The sequence below is a fragment of the Anser anser genome (assembly GCF_964211835.1).
Source record: "Anser anser genome assembly, chromosome: 4".
Lineage (NCBI taxonomy): Eukaryota > Metazoa > Chordata > Aves > Anseriformes > Anatidae > Anser > Anser anser.
Window position 1 is genome coordinate 33836371 of NC_139724.1, and position 17719 is coordinate 33854089.

General features: G+C 38.4%; 1 protein-coding gene across 27 annotated transcripts in view; it reads right to left on the reverse strand.

Moving 5' to 3' along the window:
* Positions 1–17719, reverse strand: part of FHIP1A (FHF complex subunit HOOK interacting protein 1A) — a 95860-nt gene that overhangs the window by 41008 nt on the left and 37133 nt on the right. For all 27 annotated transcript variants that reach the window (XR_014584455.1, XR_014584456.1, XM_083836353.1 and 24 more), the window contains 2 exons: positions 5468–5699; positions 3458–4084 (listed from right to left, as the gene is read on the reverse strand). Coding sequence is in view for 25 of the 27 variants with exons in the window: in XM_083836353.1 (XP_083692479.1) it covers positions 3458–4084; positions 5468–5569 (729 nt within the window). In the remaining 2 variants the exon portion in view is untranslated. The remainder of the gene's footprint in view (positions 1–3457; positions 4085–5467; positions 5700–17719) is intronic.

Sequence of the window (17719 nt, forward strand, 5' to 3'; positions counted from 1 at the left end):
ATAATTAAGCCAAATATCATGAAAAAGATAACACTGTGAGAAACTCTGCTTTGGCATGCTAAGCTACTTTTTCATACATAAATATACATATATATATACACACATATATACAGACACACAAACACACATACATAAAACCAACAATAAAAAGTTGCAGGAAATACTACAAATCCAAGAAGCTAAACCGTTCAGCAAACTATATTTGTACAATCATATTCTTTTAAAACAAGGAGCTTTTTTCCTTTCTCTTGGTAGAAGAGCTCCAAGTAAGAAGTTTTCACTAGACCTATTAAAAATATTTCACTAGACCTATTAAAAATATTTACAGTAATCTCCTCCACACTTATACTCACAAACCCAGGCTTCAGACAATTGTAGAAAGGAAAAAAAATCTGAAGAGAGAATTTAAGTTTCTTTTTTGTGGCAATCTCCTAATTAATGTATGCTTGATTTTCCATTGTCTGCTTAAAATTTAATTGCTATTTATAAGCACACACCCTCTCAGTAAGCAAAGTAATTTGATTTTCAGAACTGAGCACTATCCACATTTCTCCTTGACATGGAAGTTTAGTTCTGAAGCGCATGAAAACGACCTTGAGCAAAACACACTATTCACCGCTACAAGGAGCACAGAACTCCCAATCATTCAATGTCTCAAAATGGGGAATTCTTTAGCTTGTCCAGCTTACTGGAGTAACAAGTGACAGATGTAGCTGTTAAAATGTGAACTGTTTAGAAAGCTCTTATTTTTTTCTATGAAGTACAACACAAATAGCTCTATGTGAAATCATGTTTCTAAAGCACTGAGAAACAGAGTAGCCATTAGAAGCAAATTTACTCTGTTTTAAATTAAAAATATTTAATTTTTTTCATAGAAGTATGTGGTAAAAATAGGACTACCATTTGAAATTACTAACAGAACTCTCCACATGCTATAAGCAGGTGTATTAAATAATGCACACATACAGTCCACACTACAGAGTTTTAATCATCAAGATGACAGTCATCAATGAAAAAAATATCCTAGAAGGAAGGAAATGAATGAGTTCACATCCTGGGAGAGAAAGATTGGTTTCATTTTTTTTTTGTTTTACCTTAAACAGTGTCCTTTTAGATTTCTTCTAACAATTGTTATGGCAGCCCTACATGCTCATCTACTCTTAGAAACATCTCCAAAGTTTTGTTTTTCACCACTGAGTCACGAGGCTCTCTGCAAACCAATGTCCTCGACTGATATGCTTTGTCTTGACTCAGAGAAGGCACTGACTGTCTATGAAATTTGTAAATCTCATATTTGGTTAAATGATGTGTTGTCAATACATAATCAATTGCTATCTGGCCATCCTATTTTCACATTTAAGTTCTTTCCCTTTATTAATTCTCATTCCTCCCACATCCATAGTCCTATCTCTGTGCAGTCTCAACTTTTCAAGGGCATTGAAGTCATAATACCTTCTGCTTTTATACCTACTTGCCTGAGTCGTGGGGTATTTACAAATACAATGTTTCATGGAGAAGTTTTGAGATGCTATCCTGCTCAAAATTCCATAGAAATGTTGTTTTCCTGTTATGTGGTGAACTGACAATACCTTAAATCACAGTTACAGAAGCTGCAGGTTAAAACATAAAAATTACTTGACCAAAGATACAGAAAAACCCCTGTAAAAATCAGAAAGCCTTGCCTAAATAGCTTGTCTGTACATTCTACGACAAAAACATTTGCTAGTGAGGTGTTCTCACTGCAGCCTGTCCCCTTCCTTCTTTATAGGTTACTCACCCACAGCTTTGAATACTATGGACAGTTTAGTTTTAAAAAGCTGCTAAAGAAAGTGAGTTCAAAAAATAATATGAAGAAAACCTTCAGGTACACTTTGGCACAAATTTGGACATATGAAGCAGAAGAGATTTATGGTCAGGCCTCAGCCCAGGGCATGTCTATGCTATGCGGTGAGGCATGGTACAGAAAATCCTATGTGCTACCAACAAATTCAGCCAAGTAACCAGAGGCAGCATCATCACAGTGCCACTCAAACGCAACTCATATCAGCAAAGGACTGTGCCACCTGTTTTGCAGTGCAGATGTAGCCTCAGCGACCCTGATTTTAGTGATATACGGCAATGCCACTGATGCCTACAGAGCATCTTCTTTCACCAGAACAAAACCTGGTCCTTGAGCTCATCACACTCAAATTCAAAAAAGACTTCATGCTAGTGAGCTAATTCTATGGCACTGCATTAAAATTTTATTATAAACGTAGGCCACTCTCATTACTGTTCAGAAAAGTCTGATTTTAGCACATTTGACAAGAGGCCATCCTAATTAGAATGATTGTCAATCATGGCTCCCTGCTGTTCGAAGGTTAATATAGCTGGCTTTTATCTTCAGTGTAAAAAGGATTTTTTTTTTAATTAATTGGAAGATGTAATTATGGAAGTTATAGCATAGATCCAATAATGGCATCTGTCTCAGGGACAATTTAAGAACCAAGTTCATATTTTTTAGCAGCATCTATTAAATAAGGTCAACTGGAGTCTCTCAGCACAAGACATTTGATGCAACATTTACAACTGACAAAGGATACCATTTACAAGTTCTGCTTTGGAACTTGTAGGCTTTCTCCAGACTACAAACCTGGCTCTGCCATACTTGTCAAAGGATACAGCAGTCTGAGGGGAAACAGACACCTACGGCTGGAAGAGCTGTCACGTGCAAATGTTTAGGTTGAAGGCATGTTAGTGTAAAAGCACTGAAAAGCACTCTGCTTTAGTAGCTATGTAAGGTTCCCATCCATTTCATTTTTTTATGGAATTTATTAAACTAAAAATGCAAGCCACACAGAAGATAAAAGATTTGGGCCAAAAACTGGCACAAAAGAACATCTTCTCTCCATAGTGATACTTCGTTTTAAATCTGTAGCAGATCTCAAATCTATTTTTGTGATAAGGCATGAAGCAAGTGCAATAGTGCAATGCTGTTTGTTAAATTAGCTTATTTACTTGTTTAATAGCAAAGATTTTCCATTCATGTAATACAGCTGATTTGTCAGATCCAACAACGCAACATTACTACCAAGTTTTGTAACAGACTGCAACATAGCACAATGGCATTATGGTTGAGATGGCCACCAAAATGTGCAGATCTCTGACAAAGAACAAGTCACCCACTTTAACTTCCATCAGTTTCCTAATTCAACTCACTGAGTGACTGCAGGAAAAAAAAAACACCACACTTTTGCTGGCCCAAAGGAGGGGAAGGGCACTAGTAGAGAAACATGCAGCAAGACTGCATTTGGGAGTAGGGCCAGCTTAAACAGCATTACAATTTGTAAAACAGCTGTTGGCAGAAATAAAGTATGTTAAAACACATCTTTACCAAAAAGGACAGAACAAGACGAGCAGAATACAAGGGAGATGCCTAGCTTAACATTAAAGACCAAGCAAAACTGGAACAACTTACTGGGCAAAAATAGGTGTTCTCTGCTATGTGGTTTGCAACAACATTGTTTTCTGCAGACAGGGACATTATGAAGAGCAGCGCATCACGAGCCTGTTGGCCTACCGTTCCTTCTCGATGGATGAAGGGAATCAAAAGGGAAAATATGAGGAAATTGGCAGCTCCTTGGTCCTCGCTGGTGTGGAAAAACAGTTCTAGAATGGAAGGATCTTTGGCTATTATAGAGCAGAGCTGGTTCAGGAGGACAACCAATTCTGTTTCCACCGTTGGAGTGGCTGTTCCTGAGCAGGAGCTCAGCAACATCATCAAAGGCTTCAAGATGGGCTTGTGATGTAGCAAAGGCTGATGAGACTGGGTTACTAGCATTTCATACATTTTGAGTTGCTCAATTTTTGTCTCATCAGTGAACTCTCGCCGTAGGCTCCAAAGAAAAAGCTTCTCCATTATGTTTTCTGAGACCACAAATTCTAGAATGGGCCCCATTGAGGCATCCTTTGCTTGCTCCTCAATTAGTAAGAAAAGCATGTGTTCCACATAATTCTGAACAGTGCTGGCTTCATCAGGTGAAATTGCCCCATACTTCGCCTGAGTATTCTTCAAGGGATCATGCTTCTCTAAGATTTTTAGAACCTAAAAAGAGACAACGACAGGTAAATCATTTCAGTGTATGTTTAAAAATATGCACTTACCTATAAGGAAAAAAATATATATATGTATCAAAAATTGTAACACAAGAAGCCCAAACTCTTTTTATGCTTTTAAGATTTGTCTGTAAAGAATCTTCTAGATGTAAAAGTCTCACATTTGGCATGCACGAGGCAAAAGTTAATTCTTTTGTTCACCTTTATAAGCACCTAAATTTGCCACTTGTCTTACTGCAGAAAACTTAAGGTTCTTTGAAGTATAGCTAAACTAGGTTCCTTTAGCCTTCGGAAACTGAGTTTCAATGATGTTTTCAGTGAGCTTCTTAGTCACAAAGGACTGTAATCAAAGGGCTGGCTCTTCACACAGAGTAACTGTGCTCAGGAGCATCAGTATCATGAGGTGACTTGCAGTTGTAAGAGAGGCTGAAGCCCACATACTCGATCTCTCCATGCCACTTCGTATAGAACCAAACAGCCACTTATGCTCATTTACTCCTGGCAACATTCAACATAGATTTACGATTGAGTAGTAACTGTCATCCCAGTACTTAAACCCCCTGGATTAAATTCTGTTCTGTATGCAGTCAGTGAAGCTCATTGTCTGTGAAACAACCACCATATTTAGTCCTTTTGTGGAGGATAACTGCCACAAAACCAAAAATACAGCAGGTCCTCCCCTAACACAACAGCATTATCGCAGTTCAATGACAGAAGGTGTCTCTTGAAAGATGGCTCTTCCAACACTGGAAATATCTCAGAAACACCACTGCCCTTTCCTGCCTTGCTTCTAAAGACAGCAGAAGCAGCAAAAGCAGAAGCACAGAAATCAATTTTACATAAACTGTTATTTATATTACTGTAGCAAATAAGATCTATTATGCTGTTCAGAGCAAAACATCTTTGCCTACAAACAGTAAAAATCCCGATAACAAGCAAACAATTTTTAGAATAAGTGCATAACCTTTATCTGTCCATAATAAACAACCCTGCATACAGCTTGGCTCCCATACATCTAATGCTTTACAGAAGATAGGCAAATCTTACCTAGGACAAGGAAAGGAAGCACAGAAGTTTGTAACAGGGTACAAGTCCCAGTGAATCACTAGGAAAGCCAGTTAGAAGATACAGACCTTCCATAAGATATTACCATGTCATAATACTTCCCTTTCAGATGCAAGTCTGGTGTTCAAAGCATGATTAGTAAAGCCTAGCCATACCTTAAAACATCAATTACCTTTGTATTTTAAAATGTTTAAACGTAGTAGATGAAGTTGTTCCTCAGCAATTCAGGATTACCCCGAAAAGCAAGACTGAAGCAAATTCATGTTAATGCAATATACTTCAAATCAATAAAACTCAATAGCATTACCTGTGCCCAGTGTGTTCTAAACACTATCATGCATGTTTCTGGGTCAACACCTTGCAGGCTCAGACCCTGCCGTTTTTTTCTGATACTGGTTCCAGAGGACATTATAAGTTTTCCAAAGGTCAACCGTCTAGGCCATGCTGGATTTCCTTTGAAAATCCTGTACTTAGTAAAAGATGTCCAAGCATCGCAAAGAGATCAACATCCTGTTTTGAGCTTCAGTATCCACAGAATTCTGTTTAAGGAAAAACAACACAAAACACATCTGTACACCAATTTATATATATATATATATATATATACACACAAACACACACACAGAGAACGTACTTAAAGATATCACTAAAGCATTTATTTTAATTCAGTTGGAGGATAGAATTTCTTAAAGCATGTTATTTGTGACCACCATCTTAAACTTCTCATGATAAGAGTTTTTAAGCCTCAAACAGGTCTTTTGAGATCAGTAATTGAATTAAGGTGCTACTCAAATACAACAAGCTCATGCAGTAAACATCGTATGCATACTTTATTACATTTTTTTTTCTTTATGTTTTTGCCTTCTGATCACGTCTCTGTTCAGGGTAGCTTAATAACTGTTGCATAGACTGTACAAGTAAAAATGTACAAGTTCTTTCTACATTTTTAAAAACAGTATTTCCGTGAATAGATAAAATTGTGAATACTTCGATTTTTTTCTGTCGGAAAACATATCAGAAACAATTGGAAATATCTGTAGCATACCATACACAGGTAGAAAGATGCACTTGTATCTACACCAAAGGACAATAACCAAAACCAAAGGACATAAAAAAATATAAAACCAAACCACTCTCATGTATTCAAAGTCAAATAAATTGAGATGTCATATTAGAGGACTATAAGACCAAACATTGGCACTTTCTTTTCATCCATTATTTAATATCCTAGATATCTGAGTATTAAAGTAGTTGCACACCTGCAGGGAAAAGTTAAAATGAAACAAAGACAGATATCTTACAGATATTTGGGAGGCTTAAGAGAACATATTATTCCCTCAAGCACCAATATCTAAGTTACACAGTTCCCTTTTTTTTTTTTTGGTCCCTCCATCAACTTCAATTTTTTATTCTTCTTTTGCAAACAGACTCTGCTATTAATTTTGAGCCATAGAAAAACAAAACAAAAACAACAACAACAAACACAGTTAAGGAAGACAACAAATGCACTACAGGTTGCTACAGCTCGTGTACAACATAGAAGACTTTTATGCATTTTGAAATGCTCTCTTTCTCCAGTCTTCATTAGGATCCCAAGAGTCCTGGATATTCTTTGGCTTAGTCAAATACATTAGGAGATTTTTCTGCCACAGTCTATATAGCAATTCTTTGCTACCGCAGTAGGTATTTCTCTGCATGTATCTTAAAAGATAAAAATCTTTCTCTACAGTGGACATCTCTGCTCCCTGCAGGTGTGCTCTGCTTATATTTTTGAAATTGTTAGCAGAAAAAAACATACTGACTGTCATAAAAGTAACAGCAAATTTTTGCTGCATTCAGAATGTCCAAAAAAAGTCCAGGCTACAGCACTAAGCTTTTTGAGACAAATAAAAAACAAACAGAAGTTGATTATGCAGTCTTAATACCCCCTTGTTCCCATGTATGTATGTATATTCTCTATGCTTGAGATTCAACAAGATTCAATTGCATAAAAGGGTCTTCCCTCCCACCCCCAACCCTTGCTTCTTATACCACTTAGAATACGTATTATGCATTTCCTAAACACTGTCATGCAATACAATTAACATGATCTAATTTATCTCTTTTGCTGATAAAACATTCCTTGCATGGAAAGGCCAGCATGAACCCGAGACAGTTTATCCATTTGGGTAACACTCCTTCCTAAACAATGCTGGCACCCCGTTACCTAATATCTGTCTAATATCATAGCTTTCCTAATATCATACCCAACAATCCAAAGGAATATTTATTTGACCTCCTTTGGACCACCTGTTCACTTCATGCCCGTTCCCCCTTCGCCAGCCCTCTCCTCCAAACACAAACCTTCCCACTTCTGTAGCAGCTGAGCAGACTCCTCTGGGCAGAAGTGCCCTTCACCACACAACCCCAATTCACCCTTCAAGCAGATCTGTCCTGTGCATGAAATGAAGCAAGCAGCTTTGGAAAACTTAATGTGATTGTGTAATTAAAGATGGTATCATAAGGTGCAGCAAGAGAACTTAATTAACAAAGCAGAGGCAAGTTCATTTCTGGAATTTACTAGTTTTGAGTTGTCTGACTTTACAACTTGGAGGTTGTTTCTGTAGAGTTTGCACTTGTTGAAGAATTTAAACAGAAGAAACTGCTATTACACATCTCGATATCACATGACAGATTACCATCGTTACGATACCGAGAGTAGAATCAGAAACTTCAGGTCAGCCTCCACTACTTAAGCAAACAGCTCTAAGGGAGATCATGGCTTTCTTCAAGACTGCCAGTAAAAACCAAAGGCTGGTGACGTAAGACACTTGAGATACATGCAAAGCTCTAGGATGTAATATACATGGGCAATCTAAAACCTGTTACCTTCTCTTCTCATCCAACATGTTCTAATCCTCTGTCCTCCCTAACCTTTACGGCTTTTCTTTCTCATACATCATGCCTAACCAGCCCCACCCTTCACTCCACCAGTTCCCAGCAGCATGCATTCCCTCCCCATCAGACCCTCCTATAAAAAAGAGGGAAAGATATTTTTACTACTTCCATCTTGTAGCTATCAAAACATGGGTTTGGAGGGCAGAGGTGCCATACTCGTACTTTGATCATTACAGACTCCTGCAACATTGCTCTACTTCTCTGCAGCTATAAGAAGGCCTAAAGTGCAGGAGTGGCTCAGCACAGACGTACAGAAAAAAAAGACATCCAAGCACTCACCAGCAGCGAGGTGCTATTTCATGGTACATCTCTCACCACACATTCAAAACACAGCAACGTACCAAGAGCTCCAGCGACAGAGCCAGTTACATTTGTGTGTCCACATCGAAAATTCCCTTTCCACACAAGACCTACTTCATGACTAACATTTATGTAAGAATTTATAACCACCTCTGTGTTCTTGAACAGTGAAGTCCCGCCTCTGTTAAAAGCTTACTGCCTAGGCAGATCACCATTGCTCTCTGCGCTTGTAGTATGGGCATCTAGAAACGCCTGTACTACCAACCAGGGGAAACTTTTAGGAAGGTTCCCTTGAGTTGCTGTTGCATGCAGCTTGCCCAATCCATTTATGAGATGTGTTTTATTACCTGCACAAATGCTACCCCATTGCTAGATGAAGATCTTCACTAGTACGCAAGTGACAAACACCGTAAAACAGCAGATTCACCTCCTGCATTTATGTATTATAACAAAAAACTGCACTTACCAGTAGATTGCACATACATATGTCACAAGATTGAAGCCATTTAAATCTTTAATAACAAAGAATCGTGAAAAAGATCATTCATCCCTTGGTGATGAATAGTAACCTCTCAGACATTAAAATTCAATCAGAACCAGTTTATTCGGAATGCTCACTCCTACCACACAAAGTCATTATAAACAGATTGTATGAAGCACGGAATGAAGAGCAAAACTACCAAATTTAAATTACTAGCTGAAAACAAATCACTTTGTCTGCAGCAAATGTTAAGTTGACCATGGTTAAGTTCGCTTGCATCCAGCTCAGCTATGGGATCAGAAATTTAAGTGTGGTGAGAGAATACAGACCTTCCCCTCACAGCAGCAAATACTATGGCCTTTTAATTATCTCTAATTTAAAAGTAACTAGACAGCAGCAAGCAAGACTGCATTGTCCAGTAACATTTCTAAAATCAAATCAATTCTCTTAAGGAAGCAAATATTTCCAGTCTGGAAAGTATCTTGGGATATCAGGATTTCTTTAGTAAGACAAAACACTGATAGACTGTACAGACTTCAAAGACTTCAGAGTTGGTAATACTGTTTCAAAAAGCATATACAGCTTTTTGACAAGTGGTCACAGAATAGATCCTAAAAACAGTGTACTATTTGAAAAAGGAAAACAATTAAATTGGAAGAGATGCTATCTTTTAAGATACCTATCTACCTAAAGTTAGCTTGCTCTAGGTACAGTGGCACTAGAAAGAATATGTTCACCGTATTTGTGGCAAGTGGGTTTTTCCACTGGATTAGTAGGTTTTCTTGATTATTTTGCAAGGCTGAATGACAAATAATCTGACAAGACAAATAATCTGATTATACTGAATGCAAATTTGGGAAAATTAATTAATTTATAACCACCAATCAAGGAAGAAAGGGTAGAAATGAACTCAGTCACCACTACAGACAAGAATAATGGTCTATTTTAATCGGTTTAGGGTTGAAATACTACAATAATTTAGCCTTTCCTCTCCACTAAATCCTAGTCAAGGCATTACTCCATCAATTAACAGACCTGATGAGTGGAAATACACCTCTCCTGCAGTCCATCCAAAATCCAACTTCCAAGAACCATTGTACACCCTGCTGTACAATAGCAAAACCTTCTTAGCAGGTAAATCTTTCCATAATTCAAGCATATCCTACCAAACAGTCATTTAACATTATTAAAAGGCAAAGTCCACTTACATATGCCTTCTAGAGCTATTGTAATTGCCTAAACTGACAAGACTTTTGTCTCTAATCTTTACTGTCATACACAAGGTTCCCACACCTACGGCCAAAGTTTTATATACATAACAATCCCAATGTGGAATGGGAAGCACATCACACACATGAGGAAATGAGTTTCAAACAGACAAGTCAAATTCCCCCAAGATCTTCCTATATTTTTTGAGTAATTGAACAAAATTGCATCATTTCAAAAGCTTTTGTTGGGTTTATATTAAATACCTTTCAATGGGGGGTTATTTAGTTTGTTGGGTTTTCTTTTTTTCTGCAAATCCACTTAACTGTTATATATACAAACGGGATGTTAACAAGCACCTATGTTCTCCCTGAGGAGCAGCAGAGAAAATTGTACAGTCACAAACCTAGATCTGTAACCACGTCTGTGGAATCTCTGATAAGTAAATGAGGACGGAAGGAAGAGAGCAGAAATCTTTACCACAACCTAACTGATTTGCCTTTTTTAAAAAAAATTAAAAATAAAAAAAAAAAGCAGCAGTCATAACTACACTGAGTAGCTTTAGATTAACGAGAAGATTGAGACCTAGCTGTTGGACTTGCAGAGGATACTTGCTTTCAGTTTTCCTTCAGAAGCCTGTAAATCATCAACCCTTTTTCCACAGCTGATTACAGGGCTGAACTCCCCAATTAACAGAAGTACTTATTTTATTGCCAAGTACACTGGAAGAACAGCCCAGCTGAGAATCATCTCTTGTCAAGCCCACTCCCACTGGAACATCTCTTCAGAAGTTTCACTTTTGAATTTAAAAAAGTAGCACAGAAGTTTGCAGGATCGGGGCGTACCAGGCAATGCACACCATACAGACAAAAGATGTGCAGACTACTATAGCAAGGCAATATAGACCCAAAATATGCTGCAAGGCTCCCCTGTTTAATCATCTAAGTTGTCTTCTGTTGAATCTCTAAGCTGGTGTGTTCTCCAACAGTTCTCGAGTGCAACTGTACTTCTGGTACTGGATTCTGCATGCTTTTGTCCTGCTGGCCAAAGCTGCCCATCCCTGTCAATCCAGAGACAATAGAGAGCTGGATAAGAAGCTTCAATGGAAGTGAAAGAAACAGCAAATACCACAACATTTTCATGGATCAGTGTGGCATAAAGGGGCTTGAAATTAGACAACTTCAAAGAAGCAGAGGGAAATTATATGGTTTTAAGCGTAGCTATACAATCACTTTTCTGCAGTCTCTGATAAGTGGATGAGGGAGAGCAGGCGAAAAATGAGTGGCAAATTTTAGCAAGCCTCAACTTAGTTCCAGCTTAAAAGAGACCTTGTTCAAGGTTTGTTTATTTTTGATCAAAAAGAAGGCTTTCTGCATAAATTTGTCAGCTTTTCTTTAGGGACTATGATCCAGGAGAGGGTGTAAATTTTATTAACAAGAGTATTTCAAAGGAAAACAGTCGCTGCATTATAGGATTCATCCTGCTTGTGGTAAGTTTTGCTACAGAAAAGCTTACGAAGGAGAGTCACATCCTCACCCTTAATGGTCCTATACATTCAGTACCAGAACGCAGAAGGATTACAGCTTGCTCACTGGAGAACTGGAACCAGGGTGGGTAACTGGGAAAACAGTGGTTAAAAGCCACTGCACCAGAGAGTCCTGGGCTTGCTTAAGTACTACTCACAAAAGTTCTACTAGCAAGAAAACTACATTAACAATTTAACACTTTAAGATACACTTTTTTAACACATTAAACTATATTAACACTTAGCTTCCTTCTTCATTTGTTCTTCCATGTTTTGATGCTGCAGTCCGCTAATTGTCTTGTCCTTTGTCTACCTCAAGCAAACACTTCACATTTAGTCAGCTTTCTTCTGCCTGCCTGTGCTACCCAATATCTGCAAAGACACTGCCTTCCGTGTGTGGGTGGGAGATGTGTTTTACACTTAAGCAGATAGCTTTATCAAAGCTCAGCAGAGAAGAAGTCACCACAAATTGTAAAGCAATGCAGTTAATCAAAGTATCAATCTGTTCTCATCAAGCACAATTTAATCCAACCCACTAACATGAAAAGTGTGACTTGTGCCCACCGAGACCACAATAACAAGATGTATCTCATGACAGAAACTATGCTCAGTAAGTTTTATAAGGAGATGAAAACCTTACTGTCACATTTACGGTCAGCCTGCTGCAGTTAAAAACGCAATGCATCTTTTCTGAAATCTCTGGAGATGTACACTACTCACATGTTTATTGGGGTTTCACACCAGCTCAGATAACTAGCTTCACGTCCTATGTGTTAATTGTTAGGGGATCCAGTTTATGGCCTTAAATAAATACATGGCTCTCCAGGCACACGAATGAGCGATTTCCCCAGAGTAAGCACAGCAGCAGTGACGGCCCCAGCTCAGCCGTGCTGCAGTGGCACCGTGTGCACATAAAGGGCAAGCAACGGGATCGACTCACACTGGCAGCCTGTGCACTGGGGCACAGGCTCTGCCAAATCCCGAGACTACAGCAATTTCTGCTGCATTGGTTGGCCAAAATGAAAGAACAGAGAGGCCAGTTAGGCAGTATGGTCCAAAATGCATTGATGCTTTAGGCTAACATTACATATATTGGGTCTAGGTAGGTGCACAAGTAACCAGCAAAGACAATTCATCAAAGGGCGTATTACCAAAGCCAGAGAAATGGCAGCGATTGCTCAAGGGAACGGTAATTAAACAAAGCAGAATACCTGTCAGAGACCTTGACCTCCTCGAGGAGGGCTCTATTTACCTGATACACCACGGGGCACGTTCAGCCACCACATTCATTTGTACGCAGGCAATTTTCCTGGAACTCAAGAGCACACCATCACTGAAGCTACTCTTGCAAAGACCCTGGAGGAACGAGCTATACATTCATATCCCTAGGTCATAAATCTGAAGCTAAGGAAGGGCTGGGGTTGCGAGGAAATAAGGTTGCAAATCTAGTGGTATGTTTTGCTTCTTTTAAAGAGCGATAAGGAACATAAATCTGCTTGTCTGTTATGTTTGATCTCCCCCACATCGGGCTTACTACAGAAAGGCATCAATTCAGTAATAATTAGTAGTTAAAAACACAGATTATGTTGGCTAAAAATGTGAGAATAAAATGGTAGCTGTGGTTCTTAACATCTAAAATACCTATCTCTATTCTTTCCTTTGACAGTAGCACTCAGTCACCACGTGACTGAGCTATCTTGCCAGCTACTTGCAGACAACAGCTACAAAAGGGGGATTAGAACCTGAATTTAAAACTGAAAAAATAGCATCTCAGAAAAGTTTGTTTCTACCTATATACTGAAGAAAGTAGATGTCATTGAAATTGATTCAAAGTCTTTAACTCCACTGGTTCATTCCCAAATCACCACCAAAATTGCTGATCCAAGAAAAGCACGTTTCCAGAGAGAACCAAGTCATTAACGTGTCTGATGGCCACAGACTGAAGTGTTTGCTGTTGTACTGTGTGAGACAGGCATTGCAGGCAAAAACACAACTCAGTTTACAACTGTGTACGGTGAATATGCTTTCCTATCAGATTTCAGAGGGAAAGAGAACAACCCCAAAGGGCAAAAAACATGTCACTGAAAGAGAGCTACTTTGCACTCCTTGGTTCATAGAGGAACTGCACAGATCAGCTGCTGCATCCACACTTTTTTTTTTTAATCATCATTGAAGTGAATTATTGGGAAAAAACAGTTGTTGCCAACCTCCCCACCTCTACTGTGAATTTGTAGGGGTTTATTTCAAGATTTATCACCATCCAGGAGTGGGAGGGAGCTGCACACCAGAAAGCAGACGCTGAACAAAAGCTACTTTATGTTCTGGTTATGCTAGTGGAAGAGAGACATCAAAATGATCCAACTCAACCTGTAATATCAATTTTGCTTTCCAAGATAATTCTGACATCTGTGTGACATGTTAAGTCATACAAACTTGGCCCCAACTCACTCATATTTTGGGACAACACTAGCTTCTTGAAGTTGTGATGATGAAGTGAACAGAACTCAGAACCCTTTTTTCCTTTTTTAAAGTTTTGGGTTTTGTTCTTTCTTTTTAAGAAAGGTAAAAGAAAGTGTCTACAGTTAAAAGTACAAAATAAATTCATAGGAAATAATTAAGTTGCATATCTGGAAAAGCTTCCTGACAGGAAAATAAATGAGGCTAGCTCAGCAGTGGAAGGCTCTATGCTCTGAAGATTTAACACTGTTTTCAGAACACTCACGTACAGAATAGGAAATACAATCTTCCTGAGAGAACGATGCTCTAGAAAACAGTTATCAATATACACATAATTACCATATGCAGATTACAGAAAACAAGATTAAGTTATATATGTTATGGCTACAGGAGCAATATGTAAACAGTTTTTCAAGTGCTTTGTATAACATGTCAAACTATTCATTACAATAAGCATAAGTCATCCAAGACTAATGTTCTTGACTCTACAAAATGACAGTAAAGATGACATGTACGCTTTCAGCACTAACCTACAATACAATGTAGATCCACATATTCTAAACTTTCCACATATTTCATAATAAAGAAGCCATAAATATTTCTTCTTTCCAAACTCTCAGATGATTCTGCAGATTCTAAATACAGTTCAGGCTCAAGAATCAGTAAAAAAAAGCATTAAAAGATTACCTTGATTGCTTGATCAATAAACCAACCGGCTTCCCCAGAGGTTTGTTACCAAGTTTTCACTGAGAAAAGAACTTCCACTTTGCAAATGGAATTCTCTCTCATTCACATGCACATGTTACTTCTCTTCTACCCGCCTCTCTCAAATTAAAAGCCCAGGAATAGGACAGAATATACCATTAAATCAAAACTCCTAGGTATGCAATGAATATCGCATGGTTGTTAACACACTACTTATTCTAGAAACATATTTATTTCTCTTCTCAGGAATTCATTTGCAATACCAAGCTGTTTCTTTTTCCTTAAAAAAATAATAATTTTACAACTGTATATAAATTTAGGTAGCTATCTGTTACACAATAAAAACCTCCCACATTTCTCAATATGTTCATTATAGTGCATGGACTATAATAGTTGACTGCCTGACTTAAAATCATCATTTATCTTTCTGTACATGGCTGCCTGAAACTACTCATTTTAGAGAGAATTACCCCCCCAAGATACTTATCCACCAAGTAAAGATTATTTCCTGCTCTCTGAAGTGATACCCTGTTAGTGGCGCGATGAATTAATGAATGAAGGGAATGACCAAAAGCATGTTGTTACACAGCTTCAGGACAACTGTTTCATTACATTGTAGGATGGCAGCAGTCTGTCACAAATTACTTAGGAAACCTACTAGGCTTAATGAGCTACTAAAACCTGAAAGGTCATTTTCATATCTCACACTATGTACTGTGCATCACCTGACATCAGGCAGAGGGTTGTAACAGAATGTTAAATCTAGTGGACTGACGCTTATGCATGTAAATCCATTTTGTGGGGTTTTTTCCTCTTTTAAAAAACGAAGAAAAAAAAACAGAGAGAACAGAACATTGCGTGAACTACCATTGTTTGCATCAGGCATTTGCAATTTAGCTTAGAGAAAGCTCCAGAAGATAGTGAACTGCCTTTCTCCTAAATTATGTTCCACACTTGGCGAAGAGAAAAGCAATTGCAAAATCCTTTTTCATTTCCTTTTTATGACTATCAATTGCCAAATTTGGGGATAACAATTGAATTAACATTATTGCCTCAGATGACGCCCACAAATCACTGTAGCACACTGCTCACTGAAAGATAGGGATGAGAAAGAGGAAGAAAAAAAGGCAAAATAAGCACTCCTTACAAAATCCTAACCTATCCCTGCAGCTCTCCGTTCCCACAATGCACGAACCCCCAGCTATTTGGTCCCATAGGAAGATGCACAGAAATGCTGCTCTCAACTCTCCCCTTCTAATCCAATTTAAAGCAGGCAAGCGGGAGTTGACAATTCATTTTATATTAATTCCTACTGCAAAGTCAGGAATTTCCATAAGGTAACACTTCACCCATCGCTGAGTACAGCTGCATGGAAAACCTGCCTCTCCTCCTGCAGCGATGCCCATATTTAAAATTTTTAGCACAGATTTGCAAGTTGGATGGACTTCGACAGGTTATGTCTTTCTATATGTACTTTGAATTTTTCGCTTTTAATATACATGCTAGCGAACAGCAAAATCCAAAGTGAATTGTTGGCATTTTTATTATTTTCAGCGCATAAAAAGCCAAAGCAAAAGAAAAATAACCATGTTATTGAATTTATATTTCCATTTCCAATCAGTTTCACTATATTTTATACATTTGGTAGATGTTTTTCCTTCTAAGTTTCTCCAGCTTTCCCAGGAATAAAATGATTTGTGTCAACATAAACAGCATCAAGCTGTCCATTATGCAGAGTACAAATTAATTTATCTCTGATCTTATAACACAAGTTTACTCTGTTATGAAAATACGTTATACACCTATACTGTCCTGTCTTCCACAACTGGAAACCGAATGCAATTACAGCATCTTCCATTCTCGTGACCATCTCTGTCTGAATAATAAGGCATACGAATGCACTGGCAAAGAAGAACTATCTATTAGTAGTCTATACAACACTTGCTTCAGACAAGTTGTCAGCTTTAAGAAAAAAAATAACTAAATAATCAAGTAAAGAAACAATTAAAAAAAAAAAGGAAATCCAACACTGACAATTCTGTATACTTTTTTTCAGTTTTGCCTTTGAACCTTTGGCAAAAGGTGAACAGAATTAGAGGTGTCCTTCTAGTCCAGTGAGGAATGAAGATAAACTAGCAGCTTCCACACCCTAGAAGGCAAGAGAAGGTAAGTAAAAGCCCTTTCTGAATTGCAAATGAGGACTGCACATCTTAAAAAGGGGGTGCTCTGATAAACAAAGAACCTCACAAATTTTGGAGGAGAACAGTGCCTACTAAAAGGTGGGGTGAACATCAGAAGCTACTAACGTATAATTTATTTACTATTAAAACTTTCTAACACTTGGAATGCTCAAAATTGACAGCCTAGTAAAGATGACAGCTGGATGCCAGCTCTAGCAGGAACACTTCTCTGTGCAGATAACAGCAAGTCAAACCACAACCTCTCCCATTTAATCTTGTAGCACCTAAGGAGAAATTTACAGGCGTGGGAAAGCCCAGGTTCCACCCAGCGACAGGTTGTTCCTATTCCTTCCCGCACACCTCCAAAGGCGGGGAGTGTCTGTGTGTGTCTTTGGAAACCGTGCTGCTTCTCACCTCTGCTACCATCCCTCCTCCTGAGCTTGTGGAGCTGTACAAGTTACAGTACGCCAACACTACTTCTGTTTGTTTTGGTTTGTCGTGGTTTTATTTTTAAGTAGCTGGGGTGTACTTATCTGCCATGCCTGAAATCCAGCGTCTTTCCTACCCCATTTCTCCTCACCCCAAATTTTCATCTTGACAATTTTCTTGAAAATTGGCACTATGTATGCTACCCAAAATTGCAAGCTGAGCCTGAGACAAAGTTACATACGGCATATCAATCCTCACAGAGCTCCGAAGGAGAAGTGCAAGCTGAAGGCAGGAAGTCTGAAGAGGCATGTGACCGTCAGTCTGCACGCGTACGTCTTG